Raw genomic sequence first — 14,742 nt, 5'->3', positions numbered from 1 at the left:
AGGATCGGTGCCGTGATCTCTCGGCGGGACGCCGGCTGCAGGCGCCGGTCCTCCCAAGCGGGTCGTCGGGCTGGGTCCTGGTGGGCCTGGGGTGCCGCTGGAGGCGGCCGTCATCCAGACGCAACTCCTGGAGAAGGCGATGAAATTATCCGAGCTGAATGCACCACCGGATGATGTCACTGACCCAGACACGACGGCGTGTGCGTTTCAGACGAATCTCGGACTGCCACAGCAGGTACAAGGACGCGATCAGCCATGGATAGACCCTTGAGCTATTCACTCGTTTTTTACTCGCGCGAAAGAGGCGTTTGAGGCGATGGAATTTAATTTACACCTGCGGCAACGATCGCGCGATGAAGGCGGTGCGAATATTCGCATCGCGTTTGGTGTGAACGCACCGTTAGTCTTTGTGGGACAGGAAGTGGTCATATCTTGAGAGTGGTGCTTCAAGCTGATGGAATAAGACATTTTTGAGGACTAATATTTATGGAATTTTTAAACTGTTTTCAGAAGGTCCTCTATTACTGATTTGAAGGAGTAACCATGGTGAACAAGACCATGACAGCTTGTGAAAATTTCATTGACTTTTATTTCATAACAAAATAATTTTTTGAGTGTGAGTCCATGAGAAGAGCATGAGAAGTTTTGTATTCGGCACCTAAAGAAGCAGCTACTTAGAATGTCTGATTGGTTCATACATTGGCCATTAACTTTCCCATGAATTCTCTGCAAGGTCTATGGCTTATGTTGGCTTGAAAAGTGGCTAGCATTTGATTGGTAGAAAGAATTCTAAATGGCTCCATCTGCTACTATCATTGGTATTGCATTTAATGGCATTTCTGCATGGAGTGCAGTTTCAACAGTGGATGTCCATGTCCATTTTTTTATTCAGTCTTTGGTATGAAATTGCACAGAGAGAAAAATCTTGAAGCATAGCTGATATATATGTATCCACTGTGGAAAATTAGGATTGAAATGGTTCTGTATGTTCAGAATCAGTATGCATTAACAAAAATCAGTTATGCTAACTTGATGCACTAAATTGACCCAATATTACTTTGTACATGAAAATGACTTACATAGGCCAGAATAGTTAAGAGATGTTATCATACTACACATTAATTAATCAATACCAATAATAATGCAATACTATTGAAATCCCATGTTAAAAGAAAAATAAATTAATACGATACATTTATTTACACATAACCCCCTTTTCTCTGCTAATACACATACACACACACACACACACACAAATATACACACAAATGCGTGGTAATGTCACATTTTGAGCTATTCCTACTTTTGCCCTTGTTAATGCAACAACATGCCTTTAGATTTTGCAAACCGTATTAGAAATATATACAGTTCATTAATGAGACTCACTCATCTTGAATTCTGGTTTCAATTCCAGATGTCTGTCTTTGAGCTGCGATTTAGCCCTCTTTTTGTGGCAAAAGCTCTGGGATACCACGTGAATTTGGTTTATGTTACATATGTAAACTTAACAACAGAATGATCCAATAAATATGGAAAATGAAACTGAATTATTCTTGATCAAGGATAGTGAATACAAACATTTTTATTTGCCAGTTTTTATTCAGTTAGGACAAAAATGAGGTTCCAATCTGGTCAAATATATTAAGTTATTTTACACTGAGCAAATGAAGCATAACTCGGCATATAGAGTACCATTTTTTTCCCCAAGAAATTCATATCGATTTACTTAATCAGAAGGCCACATATTGAATTATTTTCAACCTTGCACAGTATGCAATTGACTTCTTATTGTACGGTCTTTCAAAGATTCTTTGTGAGAGAAGGGCAGATGGCAAGTTTTCATTGCTGATTCATGGATGTTCACAACTTTGTAAAAGCTTTTCTGCCTGGCAGCTATGTTAGAAGGCAGTTTAAAAGGGCTTATTTTTCCTTTTCTTGTAAGTTTTTAGCATAGCTATTATGCTAGGTAGAAAATGTCTCTACAGTCCTTGAACTCAACAATACTCTCTTGGAATATGAAACATAGTGCATGTGAACTCACCTATAACAAAATATTTAGATTGCACTTAAAAATATTCATATTCCTCTTTTCAATATTTCTCTTATTTATGTGATAGAGATTATGTGTTTTAATACCTTCTATATCTAATTAGAACACTACATAGTTTTTAAGCATATTCTAATCATTATTGATTCAGTGTTGTTACATCAACTGTTACAACTGAATGTGAGCCGACATTTTCGTGTTTTGTTTTTTTTCAACCAGTTTTGTTTTTAAAATTTTTCTTTTTCCATAAAGTTATAGTAAAAATGGCATATATGTTAATTGTGAATACAAAAACTAAAATAAAATGATGCCACTCAGAGATGCAGCTGGTTATAGATGACCATAATGCTGATGAGATTTTTCATACACAAACTTTGTATTCCATCTTCCTTTAAAGAAGCTATGTGCAGAATCCTTGTTATAGTTGCACATTGATTGGGATCATGTTAATTTTTTTTCAGTTGCCTCAGTCTTCTAAGTTAGCACTTCACAAAATACATCAAATTATTTTCTATTTTGACCTGTGCACTTTTTCTTTTTTAACTTAATACTTTTTAATGATTTTAATCAATATCTGTTCTTTTAGGGTTTAACTTTGAAGTAAGCAAGCACACACAGAGTAGTTTATTCCTCCTCATAGTTTTATTCCTACTTACTAGTTTATTTACACTATTCCTCCACTGCTCCCTCTCCTGTCATACCCTGTCCTTTCTGCCCTCCTTGATTTCACGTTTAAATAAATTTAAGTTTAAGTTTAAATATTCCTAATTGTTTTCACAACTTGTCTCTTTTGCAGTCACAGATGAGGATACTGTCAAGAGGTACTATGCCAAGTTTGAGGAGAAGTTCTTCCAGACATGTGAAAAAGAGCTCGCCAAAATCAACACCTTCTATTCTGGTAATTACTTCAACTGATACTACCGCTCCACATTAAAGTTGTCACTATATTAGAATAGAAAACTATACCAATACCCAAGAAAATACTCAATACGTGTTACCTTTTCAATAGCATGTTGAGAAAAGACCAATTTTTAAGTATTAATTGTTAACTGGATATTTTATGAGTAATTTCTCCATAAACGAACAATGCATAGAAATAAACAAAACTTTCCTTTCCTCTTATTCTAAAGGAAACTATCTGAGAATGGGGAAAATTTGAGAAAAACTTTTAGATTTTTAAAAGAAGCCAGATATATAAATCCCTTGATATTAATCTCCTCCATTGAAATAAAACAGCAATGTGGTATTTCTGTGGACTGAATTGTTGATCACTAAAGATGGGATAGATATTAATGTATTGAATTGCACGTTGACTGAAGTTATACATGGCACTGTAAAAATCGGATTAAGGGCTAAATTACAATAAAACTGAGTTATTAAATTCATGTTCACACCTTAGTCTGACAAAAAATTGGATCAGATCGGGTTACTCGCGATCAGATTAAGACCCAGAGATAACTCGGTTGAAAGTCACACTAAACGTGCTTGTAGATGAAGAAGCACGTGGTGAATTGGACTTTGCGTTCTGCACATGCTGGAGATTTTTTCCCAGGATCGTGAACCGGAAGTCAAAGGAGTTCAATGAGTTGGACCCATATTGTGTAGTCACCAAGAGTCAGATTCACTTAAACTGAGCAAGTGAAGTGAATGGGAGCTTTCTTTTCAATGCCTTAGAACAATAGAAAACCATATTAACTTTGTGTTATGCTAATGACAGGAGGAAGCTCTGTGCAGTGAGCTCAACATGTGTTCAACTGCTACTACTACTCAAGGATTCAAGGACTCCCACAATCCTCTGTGCAGTCTTCACGACCCGTGCCAGATTCCTTCTGTCCTCTGCTGTGCAGCTGCTGTACAGCTGCTGTACCACACTGTACAGCTCTGGCAGAGGATGCTCTTGATAGTGCATCATTATCCGCAATGAGGCCAACCACTGAAGTGTCATCTGCAAATTTAATTACAGTGTTGGAGGAGTGGATGGGGACACAGTCCTGGGTGAAGAGGGCTGCACTGTGCACACAGCCCAGTGGAGTGCCAGTGTTCATAATTAAGGTGTCAGATGTCAGGTTCCCAATCCTGACATTCTGATGTCTGTTGGTCAGGAAGTCCATAATTCATGAACGGAGTGGGCTGGATAGTCCGAGGTTTATGAGTTTGGTGACCAGTTTGTGAGGGACTACAGTGTTGAATGCTCTGCTGAAGTCCACAAAGAGCATCCTGACGTAAGCGTTAGGCTGCTCCAGGTGCTCCACGGCTGTGTGAAGTGCAATGGAGACTGCATCCTCTGTCGATCTCATCGCCCGGTACACAAACTGATGGCTATCCAGGTCTGCAGGGATGCTGTTCTTGATGTGTGTTAGCACCATCCTCTCAAAGCACTTCATGATGACAGGGGTGAGGGCGACTGGACGATAGTCATTGAGGGTTGTGACAGCAGACTTTTTGGGCACAGGAACGATGGTCGTGGTTTTAAGGCAGGTGGGGACTGCAGCTTGTTGTAAGGAGAGGAACACAACTATTTATAGCACTGCTGTGTGAAACTGTCAACTTGAGGAGGTAATGGCAATGCAATTGGTATCAATACCATTGCAAATAAGTATGTTTATGTTTATGCATTTAGCAGACGTTTTTATCCAAAGCGACTTACAAATGAGGATATAAAATTACAGCTAACATCAAAGCTAACAATAAGCTACATAGAAGGAAACCACTAGTCAGACTCTGTCAGAGGTGACAGGGGTGACAATGTAAAGATAGAGTGCAGACATAGAGGGAAGTACAGAAAGATAAAGTGCAGTAGATGGGGTAGGGAAGTACAGGGTAAGTGCTAGGATATGAGATGCTTTCTGAAGAGCTGGGTCTTCAAGAGTTTCTTGAAGATAGACAGGGACGCCCCTGTTCTGGTAGCGCTCGGCAGGTCATTCCACCATCGTGGAACAACACATGAAAAAAGTCTGGATTGTCTTAATCGTGGTGTAGGCACTGCTAGATGACAATCCCGTGACGACCGGAGTGATCGAGTTGTGACATAATCCTTTGCAAGAGCATTCAAGTAGATGGGAGCCGTTCCATTAAGGACTTTGTAGGCTAACATCAGTGATTTGAATTTGATTGGGGCGGCTATGGGTAGCCAGAGGAATTCAATGAACAGAGGGGTGATGTGTGCTCTTTTTGGCTGATCGAAGACCAGACGCACTGCCGCGTTCTGGACCATCTGCAGCGGTTTCACAGCACAGGCTGGGAGACCAGTTAGGAGAGCGTTGCAGTACCAGGCTGCGTTGGCTGCACCAGGAGCTGGGTGGCGTGTTGGGTTAGGTATGGCCTGATCTTGTTTAGCAATGCGAAGCGGCATGATCAAGCAACGGAGGAAACATGATCTTTAAAGGCTAGTTGGTCATCAATCATGACACCCAAGTTTCTAGCTTCCTTTGATGGAGCAAGAGATAGGGATTCAATTTGGATGCAGATGCTGTTGTGTATGGTTGGTTTGGCTGGGAAGACAAGCAGTTCAGTTTTAGAGAGGTTTAGTTGGAATTGATGTGCTTTCATCCATTTCGATATGTCAGAGACAGTCTGAGATTCATGCTGAGGTCGTCAGGTGGGAATGACAGATGGAGCTTGGTATCGTCAGCATAACATTGGTATGAGAAGGCATGTGATCGGATGATCTGGCCCAGTGAGGTGGTGTATATGGCAAAGAGAAGAGGTCCCAGTACTGAACCTTGGGGGACCCCTGTGGCGAGGTGGTGCGCTGCGAAAGTGTGACCAAGCCATGAAACTTTGAATGACCGACCAGTGAGGTATGATTCAAACCAGGAATGTGCTCTCCCTGTGATGCCCATGTTGGAGAGTATGGACAAAAGGATACCATGGTTGACGGTGTCAAACGCAGTCGATAAGTCAAGCAGGATGAGTACTGAGGACTTAGCTGTCGCTCTGGCTTCTTTTAAGGCTTCTGTCACAGCCAACAGAGCCGTTAAAGTGGAGTGTCCACTTTTAAACCCAGATTGGTTTGGATCAAGGAGGTTGTTTTGTGAGAGGTAATCAGTGACCTGTTTAAAGACCGCCCTTTCAATGGTTTTTGACAGAAATGGGAGGAGAGACACCGTCCGATAGTTCTCCACATGAGTTTGAGGGAGGGAAGGTTTCTTGAGCAGCAGTGTAACCCGAGCATGTTTGAATGTGGTAGGAAATGTGCCCGATGTCAGTGAAGCATTAATCACATGTGTGACCGCTGCAGTTGCAGTAGGAGCAATGGACTGGAATAGATTAGTAGGAACAGGGTCCAGTGGGCATGTAGTAGGACGGCTCCGGTGTGGGCAGTTCTGTAAACTGTTTGCTTATAGCTGCCACTTTGTCAGTTATAGCTGCCACTTTGTCAGTAAAGAATGAGGCAAAGGTGTCTGCTGTCAGATAGGTAGCAGGTGGCGGAGGATTAAGTAGAATTTTGAAGGTGGAAAAAAGTGTCAGTAGTAATGTGAATCTTGTCAATGTAGAAAGACTTTTTTGCATCAGTGACACTGGATGAGAATGATGACAGTAGTGCCTGGAATTTAGTTAGATCTGCAGGATCTTTTGATTTGTGCCATTTCCTTTCGGCAGCTCTGAGGTTGGTGCGCAACGTTCGGAGGATATCATTAAGCCAAGGGTGGGACTGGGAGGATCAAGCGGTTTTGGTGGATAGAGGACAAAGACTATTCAGACATGAGCTCACTGTAGAGCAGTGGGACCGTGGCATCATTAACCTCAAGGGAGGAGAATGTGCTGGAGTTCGGAAGAGCGGAGGCAACAACGGAGGAGAAGCAGGTGGACGAAGGTTTGCGGAGGTTGCGGCAGAAGGAAACCATAGGGGTGGAAGCAGAGGGTCTTCTCGGGAGAATCACTCTGAACTGAATGAAATAGTGGTCAGAAAAGTGCAGAGGTTTGACAGACACACAGAAACTGTGGCACAGTTTCTTGTGAAAATGAGATCTAGCCCTTTGCCAGCTTTATGAGTCGGAGGACTACAAACCAGTTGTAGCTCAAACGAGTGCATTTATGTCAGAAAATCTGAAGAGTTAGGACTGTCAAGGTGGTTATTCATATCACCAAGGACCATTATGGGACAGTCATGCTCAGGGATGGAAGAGAGCAATGTGTCTAGTCCATCTAGAAAGTCACCGAGTTGTCCTGGTGGGCGATATACAACAACCATGTAGATTTTGACCGGTGCAGTTAACAAAATGGCATGGTATTCAAAAGTATTGTATTTAGCATAAGGTAGCAGTTGGTTGTATTTCCATTTGTTGGAAATGAGCAGGCCCATTCCACCACCTCTTCCAGATGTACGAGAGGTGTGGGAGAATGTGTGGTTGGTCGAAAGTGCAGCGAAGGTAGCATTGTTTTCAGGCTTAATCCAGGTCTCAGTGAGAGCCAGGATGTCAAGTGACAGATGGTTGGCATAAGCCGTAATGAAGTCTGCTTTTTTTTTTTACTGCCGATTGGCAATTCCACAACCCCACAGACAAGGGGGTGTCACAGAGCAAAGTGTGTTTTAGAGAGCGGAGGTTATTAAGGTTGCGGTGGCGTTTAGTTGTGTGAAACCTCCTACACGAGCCGGAGACAACAGGAATGGGATTGAGGCACAGTTTAAAAGCAGGTGGATCTCTACCTTTTCAGATTTGAGTCTGTTCCTTTTCTCATCATGGATGTTACCGATGTCCTTTCCACCTCTTGAAATCCCAAGTTTGCATATTTCACAGTTTGCAATCGCAACATTTTTGTCATCCACTTTAAAATACCTCCACACCGCATACATTTGCACCCCCAACTTCAAGCTGCTGCCGTGTTCTGCTTCGCTTTACGGCATGCAGCAAAGTGACGTCATGCCGCATGTGTTGTTTCTGTGTGTAGTTGAAACCATAGACATACAAATTCGGGGAGTTATGATTATTGTAGTTGGGGATATACACCTTCCTCAGTCGAAATAAATGTAATGTGGGAGCATTGGAGACCCATCCAAGATGGCGGCCGCGGTGATACGTCAGATCCAATAGGCAGCGTCAGTCTAAGGCGTCTACGTATATTATGTCTATGGTTGAGAAGGTCTGACTCTGTACCACCACATAACAGTGAATACTAAGCTGTTATTTTTTTCCCATTTGTTTTGAAATATTATACTTCTGAAAAAAAAAGAAGAAAATAAATATACATATATGGATAGACTATATATCCGATCGCTGATCGGGATGTAACATCCGATTCCGATCAAGTCTGAAACCACGTGATCGGCCCCGATTTCCGATCACTTGATCGGATCGGGACATCCCTACTAGCAAACACACAAGGCTCTTTCCGTGCAGTTTCGATACTTTCAATGTGCTGTAGTGAGTTTTTAAAGCTCTTGCTTTACTGAGAGGACCGCCCACCAAGACTTAACCAAGAAGTGGTTTCAGAGAGGGGAGTGACCGCCCGTTCACAGCCACTGATTACTCTGATTGATTTCTGATGGACGAACCGAGGCTACTGGACAACAGGTTTTACCCACGGATGGGTTTCGATCACTTGCTCAACAGCAGATATTGTTTTTAGCAAAGAAGCTTAGAATAACTTGCACTAGCAGACACATAAGGCTCTTTCTGTGCAGTTCCGATGCAGTATCTAATTCTATACAATTTCTTTTAGTAATGATTTGTATCTGTGTATCTTAATTTTTTGTTTTGTTTGCAAATCCCTTCTCTACACACAGTTATAGATTATATTTTTCATGATCAAACATGCTGTTGTTTATCTTTTTCTGTCCCAGTGATATCATCTTTCTCTTAAACTCCATAACTTCCAGAAAAGCTGGCTGAGGCTCAGCGGCGTTTTGCCACCCTGCAGAATGAGCTTCAGTCCTCGTTGGACGCCCAGAGGGAGAGCTCGGTCAATGGGCGGGGCCTGAGAAGAAGGAAGACTGTATTTGCCCTTTCACAGCAGGAAAGATGCAAACACAGAAACATAAAGGATCTGCAGCTGGCCTTCTCAGAGTTTTACCTCAGCCTTATACTGCTACAGAACTATCAGGTACATCTTTACACACATACACACTCACTTAGTATGCAAAGGACACGATCTTGATTAAATTCTCCAGTTTCTGCTTTGATAGGAGTCATTTTTATTTAATTTGTGTCGACAGACAATGTCTGTCTTTATGATGGTGATGATATTATTATTATTATTATTATTATTATTATTATTATTGCACTGTGTAAATGGCACTGTTAACCCAAGAATAGCTTGAGAATAATGTCACCTCATTTTAAAGACATCATAGAGTTTAACTAAACATCTGTTTAAGTACACTCCTGGGGAGTGAGAGAAAAAAAAAAAAGGACCATGCTACTCTGAGTTTGTTTTTGCAAACTAAATTTGAAAAATTCAACTTCATTTATCATCTATTAGGCGTTTAATTACAGATTAAAATGCTGTCACACTGTCTCTAGCAAAGTCATGTCTACAATTCATACAAACAAGACATGGCCAAATAAAACAGTAAAATTTCACCAAAAATTCAATCCTTCAAGTACAATCCTTCAAAGAGACATGAGCCGCTTTCGGACAGAGCCGTTCTAAGAACGCAGTTATAAGAAAGGTCCTCCTCGAATTTCGTTCTGATAACTGTCCTTCCCCAGCAGAACTGTTTCAGTCTGCATTCGCACATGAGTCGGGACCAGGTCGGGACTGATGCGGCGCGCGCAGCCGTCTGCGTCAGTGACGTGTTACTTTAGCGCCACATTCAACAACAAAACAAAACAAAACAAAACCCGGTAAAAGTAAGGATAGAAGAAAAAACACCACAAAGAAGCTAATATGGAGAGCGGTGAGGCCACCGTGTTCATGGTCTGCATGATGGTGATATTAATCATGGACGATCACATCAGGCGTCTAATATCGAGGCTGGAAGAGCACACAGAGAGAGTCAGGAGATGAAGGATCGAGCGCAGGCGATACTTTTTCATTTCATGAAGGAAGAAAGGAGAGCAGAGCGCCACAGACAAAGGATACCACGTGTAAGTTTAACTTATTAAACACGCACCGGTTGTGTCTGTGTCGTCTGAGGAAACATTTCAGCCTGACAACATGACAAGGGGCGTAGCTACCGACCACACACCTCCGTCAGATGTGTTCCTATAGAACCCTGAAAACTGAGGGAGATGGTCCCGAGTTCCTGTATGTCGGAATGCGGGAGAAAACGGCCCCGTGGATTAAAAGGTTATAGGAACTGCCAAAGGTTCCTACAGTCCGAATGCGGCTATGGTCTCAGAGGAACCACAGCCAATAGACTTAAAAATAAAGGCTACTCTTTTAAAAACAGAAAATTAAAGACTACAAGAACTTTCTCTGTACATTTATATGACTCTAAAAACAACCCCAACAAATTATCATGTTAACCCAACCAAAACTCTGCCTTTAAATTTTTTAAAAACATTTTAGTTGGACCGAAATCATACTAAATTAAGCTTCTCAAACCTGAAGTTTAGTTAACCCATTTTGGCCGGGAAAGCATTGCCGCATTTCTACCTTTAAAGCCGGGGGTGCTGTTGCGTTATTCTACCGTTAAGGCCGGGAAAGCGTACACGTCTTTTTTCCTGTATGTAGAAAACATGGCTGTTATGCTGTTTTTTTTTTTTTTTTATTTATTTTTTTTTATTAATCTTTTTATTGAAAAATCGAAGATACAAACAGTAAATCTTCAGAATGTTTACAAAAGATTTTTCATTTTTTGAATTTTTATACACACTCAAAACCACACCCCTCCCAGCCATCCCCCCACCCACACTGGACCCAAAAATATTGATAATTATAACAACAATAAATTAACAGAAACTGTACCATCACTAGACCTTAGTTTTGTGTTTGGTAGACGTAGGTAGATGAAAAAAAATAATAATAATAAATTAAAACAGTGAATAAGTAGCTCAATATGCCTTCAGAGGTCTTTATGGTTAACAAAATGTGCCTTGTTGTGTGCCCAAATTGTAAGACTAATCCCATAAAATCTTTTTAATTTATTGCAATGCCTGTGGGAGCTCTTGGAGGCTACTAAAGTATGATAGAAATGGTTCCCAAACAGATTGGAATTTGTCTGAGCACCTTATAGCAAATTTGCTATAATCTTTTCCAAGTGCAAAAATAGCATTACATCTTTCAACCACTGAGCGACAGTAGGTGGCGCACTTGACTTCCAATGAAGCAAAATTTGCCTTCGTGCCAGCAGAGAAACAAATATTATAATGTTCTGTTGGTGCGTAATTAAATCTGCATCTTTGTTCGATACACCAAATAATGCTATCACTGCACACGGCTGTAAAGTCATACCAAAGACCTTTGACAGTACATCAAATATATCAGACCAATAGCCTGTTAACAGGTGGCAAGACCAAAACATATGAGTCAAATCTGCTACATTAATATGACATCTGACACATTTGCTGTCAATATTCGGGTAAATGGAAGCGATCCTTGCTCTACTCCAGTGCAAGCGATGGACAACTTTAAACTGAATGAGGCTTAGTCTTGCACAAGACGTGCTACTGTTCACTCTTTTTAAAGCGTCAGTCCAAGAGTCTTCTGAGATTTCAGTACCAAGTTCGTTAACCCAGTGATTTTTGATCTTGTCTCGGTTGATAATGTCAGTTTTCATGATGATTGAATAACAGTGTGTAGTGAAACCCCTCAGAAAAAAGGGAGCCTCCAAGATTAAGTCCAAGAGTGATTCACTTGGAAGGATGGGAAATTGTGGGCTGTGGTTTCTAGCAAATTGGCGAGCTTGGAAATAGCGAAACATGTCCTTTTGTTGAAGCTCATATTTGGCACACAAATCCTCAAAACAGGGAAATGATCCATTAATATACAGATCATTAAACCTTTTAATTCCTTTCCTATGCCATGTGACAAATGTGTGGTCAAGGTTGGCTGGTAGGAAATTGTGATTGTAAGTCAAAAAAGTATCCCTCAAGCCTTGCTGCTTTCTGAACTGAGCCCATATTCTTAGTGTAGATATTACCACAGGGTTAGAAGAAAACCTGGAAATCTTCAATGGAAGTTTGGATGAAACCAGAGCAAGAAGAAATGATGATATGCACGACTTGTACTCCATTTCACACCAATCTGTATCTGCTGACTGAATCCAATACGCTATTTTGTGGAAATTTGTTGCCCAATAGTAAGCTCTGAAGTTTGGCAGAGCCAACCCTCCTTCTAGCCTTGATCCTTGTAAGAACTCCTTCTTAATCCTAGGGTTATGACCTTTCCATATGAATATATATATGAGTTTGTCAAGTTTACTGAAAAAAGATTTTGTCAAGAAAATAGGAAGGCATTGAAATAGAAATAAAAATTTTGGCAAAACATTAATTTTAATGCAGTTTACTCTGCCTGCCATGGTTAAATGTAGAACATCCCATCTTTGCAAATCTGAGTTCAATTTAGACATGAGTGGTGCTAAATTTTCATCAAAGAGGTTATTAAATGAAGGTGTTATGTTGATACCTAAATACTTAAACCCTGACCTAGAAATATGAAATGGTAGAGCATGGTCTGGGATTTGCATAGCTAGTTTGTTTATGGGTAAACATTCACTTTTTGTTAGATTAAGTTTATACCCTGAGATCTGACCAAAATTGTGCAACAATGAAATAATTGTATTAATTGAATTCAATGGATCTGATAAGTAAAGCAATAAATCATCTGCATACAATGACAACTTTGATTCCAGTCCCCATCTTCTGATACCTCTTATTGAAGGTGTTGATTTGAGAGCCAAGGCTAGTGGTTCTATAGCAAGTGTGAATAGTAAAGGGCTCAATGGGCAACCCTGTCTGGTGCCCCTAGACAGAGGAAAATTTTGGGAGCGGATGCGATTAGTGATAACTGAGGCTTGGGGGGAGGAGTAAAGTAGTTGGATCCACTTGATGAACGTATTACCGAAACCAAATTTCTTTAGGACATAAAAGAGGAAGTCCATTTCCACTCGGTCAAATGCTTTAAAAGCATCTAAAGACACCACAATTTCTGGAACATCGGTTGATGAGGGGCTGTATAGCACATTCAAGAGATGTCTTATGTTTGAGAATAAATGTCTGTTTTTAATAAAACCTGTTTGGTCAGGTGAAATGATATGTGGCAGTGATTTTTCCAAACGTATGGCTAGTAATTTGGAGAGGATTTTAATATCTGTGTTTAAAAGGGATATTGGTCGGTATGACCCACACTTAGACGCATCCTTGCCTGGCTTTAACAATAGAGTTATGGTTGCTTCATTAAGAGAATCAGGTAATTTGCCCTCTGACAGAGCGTCAACAAACGTATCTAACAGCAACGGGGCTAGTTGTTTAGAGAATTTTTTATAAAAATCAATCGGGAAGCCATCCGGGCCTGGAGACCATTTTGCATGGCCGAGATGGCGGAACTGACTTCCCTCAATTCAATTGATTCATCCAGACATTCTCTCTGATAAGAAGACAAGGTGGGGACTTCCAGGTTTTTGAAAAAATTATGAAACAATGTTGTGTCCTTTAAAGATTCTGAACTATACAAATCAGAATAAAAATCTTTAAAAATGTTATTAATTTTTAAGTTGTTGTAGATGTTCCCATTTCATCTTCTATTTCTGATATAATCTGTGCCGCCGACTTAGACTTAAGTTGATGTGCCAAAAGATGTCCTGATTTTTCTCCCTGCTCATAATAAAACCCTTGCGATCTCATAATGAGTTGTTCTGTTTCAGGTGTAGATATTAAAGGGATATGCCACCCCCAGGCCAAATTAAGTGTATCCCCGCATTCCCGATACATAAATAAGTGTGTGGGAGCGTTTTCCTGGCGACCCAGGCATTGTCCGAATCTCACAGCACTGACCACTGCCTGGTTGCGCGTAATACATACATGAATTCATTGGGAACCCCCCCCCCCCGGCTGCTTCACGCTGGTTTGTTTGAAGAAGTCGGGGGTGGGGATTCCCAAAGACGTAGCGGGGAGTGTGCTTCGGCTGTATTTTCCGCACTGGAAACTAGTCCCCAAACCGACATGAGTAAAGCAAGCCTTCTGTGTAGATTTACACAGTCATTTGCACTCAATGTGAAAGTACACCACTCACACAGTAATTAGAAGGTAAATCAAGTAAATTAATTCACGTTGGGCGAAATATTTCGAGTGGCGACGCTGGCGACGCTAGCATGTATGTATTACGCGCAACCAAGCAGTGGTCAGTGCTGTGAGATTCGGACAATGCCTGGGTCGCCAGGAAAACGCTCCCACACACTTATTTATGTATCGGGAATGCGGGGATACACTTAATTTGGCCTGGGGGTGGCATATCCCTTTAAGTTGTACTGTGTTTGTAAGGATATTCTTTCCTTATGAAGTGATGCGCTTGGGGATGTGGAATTTGTCTAATTCAAATATGGCTTCAGTCAACTGTTGTTTTTGTTTCTTTCTTTCTTTATTAATGTAAGAAGAATATGCTATTATTTCTCCTCTAAGGTAAGCCTTAAGGGTTTCCCATAACAGTGATGGGGACACGTCATCAATTCTATTAGTTTCCAGAAATCTATTGATGGCTATTTCGATTGAAATAAAGAATGTGTTATCTGACAGTAGTGTGGTATTAAAACGCCACTGAGGACGACAGCTGTAGTTTTGGCAAAAAATGAGATTCATTACTATGGGGGCGTG

General features: G+C 40.9%; 1 protein-coding gene and 1 pseudogene across 2 annotated transcripts in view; one reads left to right on the top strand and one right to left on the bottom strand.

The window, feature by feature from the left end:
- Positions 1-14,742, top strand: part of LOC142399431 (xenotropic and polytropic retrovirus receptor 1 homolog) — a 56,771-nt gene that overhangs the window by 19,221 nt on the left and 22,808 nt on the right. For both annotated transcript variants that reach the window (XM_075484090.1, XM_075484089.1), the window contains 2 exons: positions 2,844-2,945; positions 8,868-9,091. In XM_075484090.1, the coding sequence (XP_075340205.1) occupies positions 2,844-2,945; positions 8,868-9,091 (326 nt within the window). The remainder of the gene's footprint in view (positions 1-2,843; positions 2,946-8,867; positions 9,092-14,742) is intronic.
- Positions 6,483-7,729, bottom strand: LOC142398649 (uncharacterized; annotated as a pseudogene).

This window comes from Odontesthes bonariensis, chromosome 14 (genome assembly GCF_027942865.1).
Source record: "Odontesthes bonariensis isolate fOdoBon6 chromosome 14, fOdoBon6.hap1, whole genome shotgun sequence".
In the NCBI taxonomy this organism is placed as follows: domain Eukaryota; kingdom Metazoa; phylum Chordata; class Actinopteri; order Atheriniformes; family Atherinopsidae; genus Odontesthes; species Odontesthes bonariensis.
This window is presented reverse-complemented; position numbering and strand designations above follow the sequence as displayed.